At 40.9% G+C, this 14558-nt stretch overlaps 1 protein-coding gene across 11 annotated transcripts; it reads right to left on the bottom strand.

Annotated features, from left to right (window-relative positions):
* Nucleotides 1-2514: 2514 nt before the first annotated feature.
* On the bottom strand, nucleotides 2515-14217 carry CIPC (CLOCK interacting pacemaker). Of its 11 annotated transcripts, none has more exons than XM_074585348.1 (5): nucleotides 14110-14188; nucleotides 12526-12609; nucleotides 10894-11068; nucleotides 9798-9967; nucleotides 2515-6972 (listed from the first exon to the last, which is right to left on the bottom strand). In XM_074585348.1, the coding sequence occupies exons 3-5, from the start codon at nucleotides 10964-10966 to the stop codon at nucleotides 6094-6096; spliced, it is 1122 nt and encodes a 373-aa protein (XP_074441449.1). In that variant the 5' UTR covers nucleotides 10967-11068; nucleotides 12526-12609; nucleotides 14110-14188; the 3' UTR covers nucleotides 2515-6093. The 11 variants fall into 11 exon arrangements, with proteins under 11 accessions (XP_074441449.1, XP_074441448.1, XP_074441447.1 ...); XM_074585347.1 differs by having other exon boundaries at nucleotides 14096-14138; XM_074585346.1 differs by having other exon boundaries at nucleotides 14037-14116.
* Nucleotides 14218-14558: the final 341 nt, after the last annotated feature.

Raw genomic sequence — 14558 nt, 5'->3', positions numbered from 1 at the left:
GGATGGAAGAACTAATACAGCATCAGCTTTTCAGCAGGTAGGTACGCTGATTTGAATGAACATAGGCTGGACAACTGAGAGAAATGAATGGAATAGCCCATAACTTTTGATAAATCACAGACATAGAAAGCAAAAATAATTTAAATGAATGAAGCTTATAAAAATAGAGCTGGTCAAATAAAATTGACTCCTTATTCTGATGAACTAGAATTAAAAATTGGTTGAGGACAAAACCAACACGGATATAATATTTATACTTTTGATGGGCATTTAATAGCATGCCCGATCACAGACTGAAGCCAGAATATTACAAAATTAACCGGTTAGTGTGAAATGCTTTACAACTATGGTTTATGAATTGTATATAGACATCTGGTAAACACTATCTTCTACTCCAATTTTGAAAACAGTATAAAATTCTTTCTTGACTATAACATTACTTAATATTATTTTTAATAATTGGAATACAACATAAAATCACCTTTAAAATCTAAAGGTGAAAAAGTTTTGAGGGAGAAAAGCAGAGGTAACTAATAAATGCAATTGGTCACTAATTAAAAACAGTTTGTTTTGCTTGTGGAAACATACTTAAAGGACAAGGGATCACCAACCACAGAGGCAACAGGTCCAAGGATGATTTAGACTTCCCACATGATGCCATGGCCAAGGCTGCTACAGAAATAAGGCAGAGTAGCAGCAGGGAGAGTTGATATGTACAACTCTGGCAATTTGTTTTGCTATTAACGTCAGTGTTCCAATTAAAAACGCATTTAAATAATTTTAAAGGATCCAAAGAGTGCCACAGATGAATGAAGGACTCAAAAGATTTGAGAGCTTACTTTGAAAAAGAAAACTGAAGAGTGACTTGTTCAGTTTGTAAATGCCCACAGTGAAAACAGCAATGTCACAGCATGTGCTTCAGTTTAGCAGACAAAAGGCAAAAGATCTGACAGCTGGATACTGAAAAGACGACAAATTCAGGCTCAATATAAGAGGCACATTTTAAACAGTAAGTAATTACGTTTTGAACGATTTGGGTGGATTCTTCATCGCTAGGAGCTTTCAAATCAAAGCAGGATGCTTCCTCTAAAAACATGCTTTAGTTCAAACAAGAATTTCAGGAAGTCTTGGAAAATGTGTTCTACAAGAGAGTAGACTGAACACATGCTGTTTCCTTCTGCCTTCTGAATCAGAGCACACTGGAACAATTAAGTTTCTCTCATGGACATACCTCAAAAGAGGTACAGATTTAAGAAGGGAAGAGAAGTAGCGTGCATTTTGGATGCTCTGGACCAAGTAATACAGCTGGGGCTATATGGCTGCATTACAAAGCGGCCTGAAAGAGCATCACCTAGATACAGCAAGAGTGCAAAATTGCGTAGGTAGGGACCCACATTTCTGTCACATGAATTACAAGAACGAAAGCAGTAACAGCACATTGTTCAATCTAGTGGATGCCAGAAATTTTGCACGCCCGCAGATTCCTCAGCCCAAGCCTGCGGGGGGTATTGCTCCCTTCAGACTGTTCTTGTGTTGAGAAAGAAAAACCAGACGTATGCAGCGCACCTGAAAAAAGCAATTCACCTTTTTGGCCTCAGTGAAATAAAGGTGAACAGGCTGACATCCTGCAGATAGACTTCACCATGTAAAGAAAAAGCTAGCCACAAGAGACACAGAGACCTGAAAATTTCCTGCTTGAATTGTACCCATACCTTTTACAAATACAAAACTTGCAAACGCTGAGTCTCCAGTCTCAGGGAATAAAATTACTTCAATTAATGGCACTCCTTTTTGGATGTAAAATAATGAGATTCAAGTTATTGCCTTGTCTGGTGCCAATTAAGAACTTTAATGAGAATCTCTTGTACCTTAAGAGAGGATCTCATGCCACAAGGCTGCTGGATGTTCTGGGAATGACGACTTAGTTCTTACTGTAAGAATCATCTTTAAACAAAGAAGAGACCGTGGAAAGATGGCCACATGTTGAAAAATGTGTTTTAGTAAAAAGCTGGTATGCAGATTTAGTTGAAGAATGTTCTTCAAGAGAGAGTAAGATTTTTCACTCAAGTAATTCTTTCAGTAGCCAAGATCGTCACTTCACAATTTGTAACTTCTTCATACCCGGCTGACAGGATTAAGATGGAGTATAGGAGTTCGCCCTGCACAGACGGTGAGCATAATGTATAGTCATCACATGGAGATAACAGTTCAGAGATGGAAAAATCCTTCCAGGTTGTTCATGACAGATCTATGGCAATGGTAACCCACGACAATATATTCTTAGTGTTCTGTACAGCCCACTTGTACTCATGCTCCTCCCAGAGACCCTTTAATTCATACATACTGTTAAAGCTCACATGACTCTCTTCTGAGAGATACATCATAGTATCACTTTTGGATCTGCACTTTCCCACATAGGCAACATGCTGTTGTGGAGCTGTATGTAAAGCATGCTTCAGAACCAAGGGCTTTGCAGTTTAACAGCATTAAAATAATGCACAAACTTTTCAAGTATATACTTTATTTCATTCATATTTCACAGTCTGTTTCTGTAAAGTTTTAGCAAAAAAGTCATGTTCTATAACAGGGTTCCTAGGCTACTGTACTCAGAGCTGGCAACGGACTTCAAAAGTACAGAAAATGTTTACATTCCAACTAGAGCAGTAGAATTTCAAAAATACACAGTAAAAGTAATCAAAAATACCAACATTTATTAAAACTTAATAGAAAACCAGAAGTCAGTCTGACCCCACCTGCTAGCTGTCAGCAGCAACTGAATCCCCAGCAGGCCCTCTTGGGGGGACTTTTAGACTAGGACAGCTGTCTTCAGCTAACTTGTTAATGCAAAGTTTTGCTTCTTGAAAGGTCAAAAAAAAAAAAAAATCTGTAAGTTCATTGCTTACAGGTTTCCAATCAGAGAGGCTAATGTTTCTGCTCAGATCTATTGGACCACTTCCAGATCCTGCCCAGAATCAGGACCTATTCTGGTCCTAATGTAGTCAACTAATTTTCTCAACACAGTTCCATGCTAACCTATTTTATTAAATTGCAGCCAAGAAAGGAAAGCCCTTATTGTTTAAAGGTTTATCAGGGCTTCTAGAAATACAGGCAGCTAAGGGAAACTGAAAAGAATGGTACTTGATGACTATCACTAGAGGCCTTCAACATCCTTTTTTTATAGATGTTGCGTCAAGATTTGCAGTTATCTAGGGATAAGTTTCCTACGCGGCCCCAGATTTACATATAATAGTTTCAGAGTAGATTTTTCTAGTTCAGCAAATACTATTTAAGTCTGGACTGATGCCCAGTAGGAGATTTCTAACCAGCTGCTGGACTTTATCCACAGATTTATTGGATACATATTTATACAAATTATATCAGCTGAAAGGCCCACCAGCTATAGGCACACCCACTTCAGACCATCCTAAGCGCAGTCAGGGGAAAAAATACATGTGGTACTGTGTGGATTATGAGATATTTCTATCAGCAGGAGTCTCCCTAAGTCAGAGGGTATTACCTTGCAAGGCCAGTTTTTCCTTCCTTTTACTCTATCAGAGCAATGGAAATAGGATGGAGAGGAGGTCACCAGTAGACTCCCTTTTTCTTATCTCAAACAGCTAGGACTGGACTTCTTTTTTTCTGACTTCCTTTCATCTCCAGGTAGCCTGAGTCCATCATCTTGTTTTCTAGGACAATTGCTACCTAAAAATATGTACATTGTGAACTTCAAATTCTCCTCTCTATTTGGTGGGTGGAATAAGGGTTTTAGGAAAAGTAGGAAAGATATCCATTTTCCCACACCTCACCTCTAGGCCTATTAAAGGTATCAGATCAACGGAACAGCCTCCTACTGCCTCCTCTCCTTCCTGTAAGAAGCTCAGAAGAAACAAGTATATTTTTTGGGATTCTTTCACAAACGGACTAAGGTACCATCATGTCTATCCTGCCAAATGTCATTCAGTGCAGATATCACAACTGATTCCAAAAGAGCTAGATTGGACATGTCCTACATTATTACACTGCACTATGTTGCCTTCCTGCCTTCTGGGTTTGTTGGCTGAGTTTTGATATTGCTGTCCTATGAGTTATGAGACATCCTAGTATGCACGATTATACCAGGTATATTTAAAAAATACATGACAGAACATAGTCTATGAACACTTTTCTTCTAATCAATTCTCATGTACTGCACTAGTCCTCAGCAGATGGGCAGGATACCATGAAAGGCATGGCTATTAGTTTGCTACAGCTTCACTAGGGCAAATCCTGCCATGACGTTTCTCTCTAGGCCTATGGCTAGTACAAATATGACAGATACTTCTCCTCTTTGTGAAGCATGTACGACATTTCTTTTCATCAGTCTAAAAAGGGGAAAACCCCTTAGAAGAGGGAAGCCCCTTACAATTTCTGTAATGCACATATTTGAGGAAGACTACAAAAGCATTCTCCACAGTCTTCTGCAATATTGATTCCCAGAGGCTTCAGAAAATGAGAAGTTCTAATCACAAATGAGCAAGACATCCACTCTACTTTCAAGTTTCTTTTTTTAATAATCTGAAACAGATAATAGAAGTGATAAAAGCATCAAAATACCAGTCACCTAGACTGCACAATTTTTTGAAAACATTGTCATGCAGAAAGGAACATACCATAAACAATCTAGATTCCTTAATGTTCTTAGACAATGCCATTCTTAGTTCTCTACAGACTGCCTCTGAAAAAAAAACCTTCAGATTGGAGGAAGTGACATAGTTAAGTGTCTAGATCAACTGGAATGAAATAAATGTCTACAGAACAGTTTTTGTAACATGATTACTGTGGATCTCTACTAGTAAGGCCTAATATCTTATGCGCACAGTGGTGTTAGCTATATCTCAAGGCAAGCAGGCTAGGAATGATATACATTTATGTGGAGGAAAAATGTTTTGGGGTTTTTTTTTGGTTTAAGTTCAAACTCAGGTAGATAAAATTTTTAGGGAGATTATCCAAGCTGACATCTCTCTCTCACTTTCTTTTTTTTCCCCTCCTCCTTTCCCTCCACCCTGTTCTCCGGGTACATTAATCTGATTCCTCTAAATAAAAAAAGAGAGGGAAGGGGGATGAGAGAAGGACTCGTTTCACCAGAGGCCATTATGCTTCTTTTCCTTTCACCTCCCTCCTTTTTCTTTTTTTTTTTTTCTTCATACTTAGCAATCTGATTTCACAGAAAAACAAAAGGAGTTTAGGCTTGTAAACTAAAGATAGACATATCAAATAATATGCAACTAGTCTTGCCAAATTAATCCTGGTGAATTAATACCTTCCTTGTACTGTTTTAAAAAAAAGTCACCGCAGTCTTTAATAACAATGTTTAATCTGTTCACTACTGAGAAAATCCAAAGCCACTTGCCTTGTACACTTGTTAGCCATTAATAAATACGGCTTTGGAACAAACACTTCCAGTACAAGCCTCATTATTTTCGTTCATTCATCTGTACAGATCAAAATCAAAAGTATACTCATCAAAACACATAATTTCACTTGGGTCCTAAGATGCTCATCACTTTGACCAAAGACTGCAATGAATATAGAATGCTGCTTCAGCACAAGCAGACCTCCACTAATTCAAATGTGTTCAAACCCCAAAGCAAGACTCTCTGCTACAACAATATCCTACAGATACCACTTCACCAAAGTAAGTTTCCCCTCCTCGCACCAGCTCCCTTTGTCTACTTGCAGCTAATGACAGCCCAATACTGGGGCTTGTTCTGCTGTCCCATTCTCAGAACTGACTATCTGAAGATGGGAATAGGAAGATGCTTGCTTGCAGAATACTGCAAATGACTGTCTTTTCACTGCAAGAATGGGAACATGCCAGCAGAGCACATCCAAGCTTCTCAAGTCCAAGGAAGTACACAGAGTTAGCATGGAGTTCAAGGTCACACTGAAGTAATAAGTGCCCATTCAGAGCCAGTCCCACAGCTGGCTCTGAAGACAAACTGTTAATAGCGTGCCACTTTGCAAGTCTTGGACTCAGAAAACGCTCAAGTAAAAGCTTGAGACAGGAAATAGGAGGCACAGAAATAACTTGACCAACACCTATGTACCTTTTCACTACATGTTGGGATAAGTAGAGTCTTCAAGCTTGCTATCAGCTTTATCAGATCCTGTTAGAGATGCTTCTAGCTCTGCCCACGACTGTGGAGCATTGTTCTTTATTGCCTCTATGAAAAGCTGTGTTTGGTGCTTCAGCCGGTCCAGCTCGGCCTGAGTCATCTGATTCTGATGAATGAGCTCCTTGGTTTTTAAAGTGATCTCCAGCAATCCCGACCTGCGTAGCACAACGAGTGTATTCTGAAAGCGTCTGCACTTGCTTTGTTGTTGCAGGAGCAGCTCAGGGGTAGTGCAAATCTCTTCTGGTATCAATGGGGGGCTCCACACTGCAGACTGCATCGTAGTCTGTGCTGCACTCTCACTCTCATGAGGGGTGCACTTTGTTGCCTGCAGAGTTCCAAAAGGCAAAAGGGGAGTCAAACCTGGCACTTTCTGAGTGTCACTGGAAACACGATGAAAACCAGGAAGAGCTGACAGTTTTCCACTTGTCACCAGAGTTGAAGAACTTTGCTGGTTAGAATCCTGAGGGGTCTTAAAGCTAACTGGTAGATGGGCAAAAGGACTAGTAGGCAAGCCTGTGCCCCTCAGTGCAGGAGAAGTCTCCATTTTGGGTCCTTCTGTGCAGAGTCGTTTATGGCAATTTGTTTCCTGACGTTCTTCTGGATCAAAGGAGTGATCCCTCTTGCAGGGCTGTGGTGCTATTTTGGGATAAGAATTCAGGATGGGCAGGTAATTAGTGGAGTCATTTCTCTTTTTCCCAACAGGGTGAGGGTTAATGGGAGGTGGGATTGACGGACGAAGAAACACTAGTTGTGGTTGAGCTGGAATCACTTCAAAGGATGGCTGCACAGTCCAAGATTGGAGCTGTGATGAACTGCCCTGAGAAGCACAAGCGGGGAAAAAACAGAAGTCTTACAACAACATTGTTGAAGAGGATCAAAAAATCTTAAATGAAGCAGGCGGACTGTGCCATTTCTCCATATTTGATATACAGCATTCGATTAATACATTCTGAACAGTTTTCCATCAAAATCATCCTTCTCTTTTTCTGACAACACAGCACAGCACTAGAATCAAAGCTGTAATCCATAATCCTTTTACTATGGAACAGCAGATACATTTAAAAACAATTCAATCTGAATTTATATGTGCTTTCCTAAATAAGGATTACAGTGCATGCTTATATATACAATGCTCATGTAAATGTTCGACCCAGACTTGGGGTCAAACAACAAGAGTACAGAAAATTTGAAAAATAATTTAATTAAGCATCGTGGTTATGAAATATTTTAAGAGAGTCAAAGAAAGATCGCACAGACATTTTAGGAACAATTCAGACTCCCTCTTCGTTAGAAGGCAGCAACTCTAAACTTGTCAATCCTACTCTTGTAGCAAGCTTTTGAAATGGTTATTTAAAACGGATGACAGCTGTTCAGCAAGTCTTGCAATCTCAAGTACAACACACAGTTTCAATAAATTTCAAACCATGAAGTAGAAAAAAAAAAAATGCTGAATATCAACCAATGCAAGGAAAAAAACCTGTTGTAAGCCCAGAGATGAGATTCAATTACCCACTGAGGCACAGAATTTCTTTGGTTCAGTGGGAAAGATGCTTATGGAATAGGGGTAAAAAGTTGTAAAGAAGAAATATTACTACCTTATCACAGAATAAAGGAGAACCACATTCAAAAGAAAAGTATCTGGAGATGTTAGGAGTGAGGAAGTATATAAATACCATGGCTATACACATACAGGACAGAACACGCAGCCTTAAGGAGCAAGGTTTCGGGGTCAGAAGTTGTCATTTACTGCACAATTGTACAGTATCTAGCACAGCAAAGCCCCAAAATCATTAAGGCCAAAAGAGCTGTGGTAACTGTTTATCTTGTTCTTGTTTTTTTCCTCTCTGTTACCTACTTTCTTCTACTTTACACTCACATTGTATTCTGGTCTTGTTCTCCTACCCAAATTCTCATTTTAGTAGAGGAGGACATGTTTATTTTACTAATTCTGCAAAGTGGTTTGGTTTTTTTCAAATGAAAGATACATACATCCTGCATGTATCAGTGTCATTTGTCTAAAAAGCTTTCCTACTTACTAAGGACTTTTACAAGACTTACAGAAACCTTGCCACAAGCAGCACTGTGTTTCAGAGAATTAATCTCTGCTTGATTATTTTTTTTTAGTAGCATTATTGTTGGCTGTTTACAATCTGAAATTGGGACAGCAGGTAACCATCACTACGCAGGATCACAGTGGTTCCAAGACAGAAGGATGATGCAAATTGAAATTGAAACTGGAACAAATAAACAGCAGTAACTGGATGCTTACTGCAGTAAACATTTTTCAATTTAACATTACTGTCCTTAACTATACATAATTAGACTTAGGTGTTACGACACACTGCTCAAGAGAGCTGAGACTGGTAATTTTATCTACCTTCAACTCTTCCTCCCCAAACTCCCTTTTTGCTACACTACCAGGTTTTTTTTATTTATATATATATATATAGGTAGATATCTATCTATCTATCTATATATATATCTCCTAACTGTTCGCAGCACAACTCGGAGTTTAACATTAGACTACCACTGCAAGCAGTATTTAATTTTTGAGCTCTGGGCCAAAGGCTATCAACCTTAGATGAAGCTTGCCTATTCCCTACTATATGAAAACTTTGGCATTTGTTTAGACAGTATTTTGCCCACACATCTAGGAACACGACTATAAAATAAAGTTGTTTGTCAAGATAAAGCACAATGCTCAGAGATCAGAACCATCTGCCCCACAAATGCATAACCTGCATTATACTAACACCTAAATACTAACAGAAACCCATACTTATGTTAGCACTGATACACAGTATTTGAATTTAATAGGTTTTGGTTGTTGTTTTAACAGATTCAGTAGAAAGAGAACCAGGATCTACTTTTTTCCCCTTCTCACTGTATTCTCATAAGTATTCTAATAAAAAACATTGAAGAATTTTGCTCTGCTCAGAGAACGTGAGTGAGTACTGAGCAAGAGGTCTAATAATACAGCAATACTTCGAACTTGGAACTCTCATATCTTCTGTTACAATGTAAAAGTCTCACAGATGTGCTGGAAGAACAACACATAAGATAATGGAGGACATAGACTGGGAACTTAATTGTTGCAATGTCAGCCACCACATGCAATTAAGATATAATAATTGCTTAAGTAAAAATACCACAGCTAACTTCAGATAGGATTTCATTTTTTCCATTTGTAACATTTTGAATTAGTGTTTCCCATTGCACATAAAGCACTTCTACGACCTAAGAACTAAGAAGCAAAACCTATCATCCTACTTTACTATCTTTATTGAATGAAAAAGAAAACACCAGCTTTTACAAGGAAAAACACTCACTTTTTTTGGTTTGATCTTTGGTGCTATTTACATAAAGATCTATTTACTTAAAGATCTATTTTTTGGGGGATCCCTTTGAGACAAAGGGGTTTAGAAGATGTAGTAGAGCTTCTCCGTTTCACTTTTTTTCCATCTTAGTACCTCTCAAAAGAACAGGCTGTCACAATAGAACTTTTCAAGTTACCAGTTACTTTCTGGACTGCACCAACTTCATAAAATCTTTTCAAAAGAATAAATATTTAAAAATCTATGGCAAATATTTAAAAAAAGTTAAGAACATGCAATATTTTTCAATATATTATTTCTTCCATACCTGCTTAACTAACACATTTTTCATTACAACCATAGGAGAAAGTGCAGGAAACGAGTTGCTTGTGGTCATTGGGCATTGCCAAGGCCCATCCTCCGTGTTCCAACACAACGCACTCAGGACATCCTCTGAGTCAGTCTGCTCCATAGCACTCGGGCACTCTGAACTTCCATCTGTCAGATGTAGAATTCAGCTGTTAGTTGTTTCACGTGCAGCATGCTTGCAACCTCCTTTCAGTTCTACTATTCTGGTTCCTTTGAACCAAGCCACAAAGAAAGAAAAAATTCAGTGGTGGAATACCAATAAAATTCAACCTACTGAGACAGCTGTCAAATAGCCTTTAATAAAAGGCTTTATATTTCACGCCAATTCTCATGCAGATAACATCTCCCAAAAAAAATCTATTACCTTTTGTTCTTTTGTACTTAGTCTCCAAGGAACTGCGCACTATCATGAAGACTGCTCTAAAATCTGGTGCAGGAAAAACCTACAGGTTCCAACATTGCCGCAGCCATAGTCCATGCTGCAGGCACTTTGAGTCTTGAAATCTTCTATCTACAAACCAAATAAGGCAGGTATCTCTCACAAAAGCTTTTTTTTTTTTTAAGGCAATCTTTGCACAGTTTTGTTGAGTATTGAGTATTAAAATGGCACACCGTGTCTACGTTTTACTGATGTTATAACAATTACTTTCTGGTTTATCAGGCTCTACTGACAACCTGGTCAAATCATAAGAGACATTAGATGGCATAATCCAACAGTCCATTCATCACTGAAAAGAACAAAAAGCAATTTTGCCATCCCCACTTCTAGACTCTGAAGTCTGAAATTCTTCCATTCATTTCTTTACTAGGCACATTTTAAATTCCCTTGCCATTCAAATTCACAGAATGAACTTTATAACTACATAAAGCTCCACTCCAAAAAAGTTTGATGGTAGGATGACTGCAGATGCAACCCGTCTTACATAGAAAGGCCCTCCCAGGTAATGAGACCCAAACTGTAAGGGGCTAGAGTCAGATTTGCCAAACACCTACAATAAAACAAAGTCTGAGCAAAATAACACACACAAAAAAGGTAATGCAGTGGTTTTCTAAACCTGAATATCCGGAGTCCTTGTCAGATTCAGCTGCCGCCATGCTGAAGCGATGGTTCAAGCTCTTCATTTCCATCACTTTGTCCAATAGTTCCTTGAGGGTCTCAATAGACAGCTATTTTGTCTCCATGCTTCCATAGTGCCACAGGCAGTTTTTAACACCTTTTCCATCGAGGAACTACAAAAATAGTTAAGAACAAAAAAGGGGCTTTACTAAAGACAGTCCCATCAGTATAAGACAACAAAGAAGGCCATGTTTGTCCTTAAGGAAATCTGGTTTGCTGCATCTGTTAAGCAATCCATAGAAATCTATTAAGCTCCCAGCTTCACATTTGCTATGTTTATCACACATTTAGGTTAGCAAAGGCTTGCCAATAAAACCACAGTTTATTTCCTGCAAGACTCTCTAAACTATACATGTTTAATAACGCATTACAGAGTAGAAAAGATAGGCAACAATTCTTCGCATCAACTAACATGTTACTTTGTAGAATCTTCTGGACTAAAGTCTTCCATCTGCCTTTAGGCAGATTTTTAAGTTTCAGGAAAGTTTCCACGATCCAATCTTTCAGTCCCCTGCACCAACTACAAGAGAACAGTATCACACTAGGCATGGCTGTTGAGTCCCTTAGGGTAGGTTAAAAGATGAGAAAAAACCTAAGGCATGGGAACAAAGAAATTAATTGAAGCAATAGAGTACAGATATTTTACTTTTTTAAAAATGTCTTTATTTTTTACTATTGCTGTGAATGCCATCAATGAATTAAAAGTATTTTAGAAGTACTGAAGACATGGATGCAGCTGAAGGGGCAGAAAATGCCCCCTTCTCTTTCAGCTCCTTTCTTCAATGGCTGAGCAAGTCAGAGTACAGAGAACAAGTCAGCCAATCTACCTGAAGTAGAATAATTTCATACTTAAAATTATTCAGTAAGGCACATGGTAGATTCATCTGGAGAGCACAATGCATAAGTAATTTCTAATTCTGTTATGAACTCTGTCGGACAAGGTAATATTTCCTTACTGCACACACAAAACTTGTGAAAAACGAACGTGATTTCTTTATCTGCTAGAAATGTAATGCCCAATTCTATGATGTTCAGCAACGTGGGTAACCAAGATAAAACAGCAGATACAAAGTTTATGGTTGTTATCTGTAATTAAATCAACGCCCCCCCGAGTCAAGTGGGATAGTTACGTATCTCTTTTTACACTGCTAGTGACTGGAGACTTTCAGAACAGAAACATCTCAAATTATTAAAAGAATTAAATGCAAACAGAAAACTAATTTATTAGACATGTTTCTCAACACAGAAAAAAAAAAGGTAAATCAAACTAAAAGCTAAAGGTTATTCATAAATAAATTTTTTTTCAAAAATTAAAAGTTACTCAGGCCATATTTATCTTACAAAAACTTAGCTATCCCAGGAACCGAATCCCAAAAGAAGTCATGTGTACTGGGTGAAGTTCATACAATACAGCTGAACTGCAAAGCTATGGTTTTGCTAACACCGTCTGTTTTACTCTCAAGAGTAAAGTCATCAGAGAAAAGAAAGTAAAGTAAAATAAGTGACAGAGAAAAAGAACATGGTGGGGCTAAAGAAATCCATGCTGCTAAAAGCACAGCACGTACTATACCTGCAATGCATTCCTAGGGGAGACACGGCCTTAGAAATGCCCTCTTCTTCCCACACTCAGAATGAGAACATTGGAAGGCTGAAACTAACAGAAAAATGTATAGTTACATTATGGCCTCCCATGCTACATACTTGTCACAACCTTCAACTGCTTCCTGAGGGTAGGCAGGCTCTAGTAAGACAGAGCAAAGTTTCTGCTTCTCTTAAAGAAAGTAGCTGAGAGTTTGGCTAACAGAAAACTGACAGGATAAAGTGCAGATATTATGCCTAATATTATTTGTAGAAATTATTTTCCTGTAAAGGAACCCTTTGAAGTTGTGTCTCATGTTAGAGCTGTATATTTAAGTTACAAATACAGGAACTCAGGCGTCTGCATCGTACTCAGGCCAGCAGCCCATTAACAGCAGTATCCAGTGCAAGCTACCCCAAATGACATTGCAGCAGACATTCTGGAATAATCTGCCCTAGAAGTTTCTTCTTAAGGTCCTGAAAACTGGTTGTTAGAATTCCACTCCAAGATCTCAAGCCTTGGCACCTCCAGTAATGAATTCTGTACATTAGGTAACAGTGCTGAGATGGCAGAGTGACTGTCTCTATAACTACAAAAAAGACAGAATAATGGGCAGCAGAAGAGAATTTCCTCAGTAGCTATTTGCATCACTCTTACTTTCCATCTTCAGCCACACCTGCTGCCCTGCTAACAGGTATGGAGCAAACACTAATTTCATAACAGCAACCTAGATGCCATGCCTGAAATGGACGACAAGGTTTAAGATGAGATTTAAGTCCTGATCCACACTTTAGTTACTTAGCCCTTTCCAAAACAGATGTTTGGGTTTTTTTGAGAAAGTGACATATACTGATGCTAAACTCCAAAAAAAGCTGAAGTAGAAACAGAAGAAGGGCTAGAAATAAGTAAAGTAAGAACATGCCATCTACCAGCCTTGCATCAAGGGAACCTTTGGGAAGAGATGGCACATATTCTCTTCCCTTACGAAAAACAAAACAAAAACAACAAAACCACAACCGAAAATAAACAAACCAGAAACGCCTCTCTCTCAGGACTCGCGGGCCCCCACCGCGGGCCAGAGGCGCCCCGGCCGGCAGGTGCTCCGCCGTCCGCCGCGCACCGGCGGGAAGCACCGGGCGCCAACCCCGACGCCCAGGACCCTCCCTCCCGCAGAGGCGGCGAGAGCCAACCCCACCCGACCGCCTTCCCGACGCGTTACCCATAGGCCAGCCTCGGGCGGCGGGGAGTTCTGCCCGCCCGGGCGGGTGCCCTCGCAGCGGGCCCGGCGTGAGGTGCGGGCCCGGCGTGAGGTGCGGGCCCGGCGTGAGGTGCGGGCCCGGCGTAGGCGGGCCGAGACACCCGGCTTTCGGGACCGAGCCGCCACCCCCGCCACACGGCGAGGCGAAGCAAGCCCCGGCGATGGCCGGGAGTCTCCAGACCCCACAGCTGCCACCACTCCCCGACGGCCGCCACCCCCCGCGCCGGACCGGGCCGCCCCTCACCTGGATGCAGGCCGCCACAGCCCCAAACCCCCCCAGACCGCGCATGCGCGATACCCTACCATGAAGCACCAACCTCCCTCACGGCCTAGACAAGCCCACCCCGGAAGAGGAAAGCGGCCCGCCGGGCTCCCGTCGCTGCACATGCGCACAGCGAAGCTGCCGCCGCCGGCCCGCTGCGCGCTCCCGGCTTGCTGGAGGCGGGGCGGTTGCGGCGCGCGTGCGCGCGGCCGTTGGTGGCCGTTGGTGGCCGTTGGTGGCCGTCCTCGCGCTGCGCGGGGCGGAGGCTTGACGTGACATTGAGGTCATCGGGAGCGGAGGCGGGAGGGCAGGGGCATCTGGGCGACAGCAGGGGCAGGCCCGGTACAGGAGTCCTTTCCGCAGGCCTTCGAGTGCGGTGGGGATTGGTGCGAGGTGGGAGCGGGCAGCTCTAGCTGTGCAAGTGGCCGTGGATGCACACAGGGTCTGTCAGGGAGAAGGGCCTGCCAGGGAGAAGGGCCTGCCAGCGAGTTGGTTTTAAAAGGC

This window comes from Larus michahellis, chromosome 4 (genome assembly GCF_964199755.1).
Source record: "Larus michahellis chromosome 4, bLarMic1.1, whole genome shotgun sequence".
NCBI classification, from domain to species: domain Eukaryota; kingdom Metazoa; phylum Chordata; class Aves; order Charadriiformes; family Laridae; genus Larus; species Larus michahellis.
The sequence above is the reverse complement of the archived record's forward strand: the minus strand, read 5'-3'. Positions and strand labels throughout refer to the sequence as shown.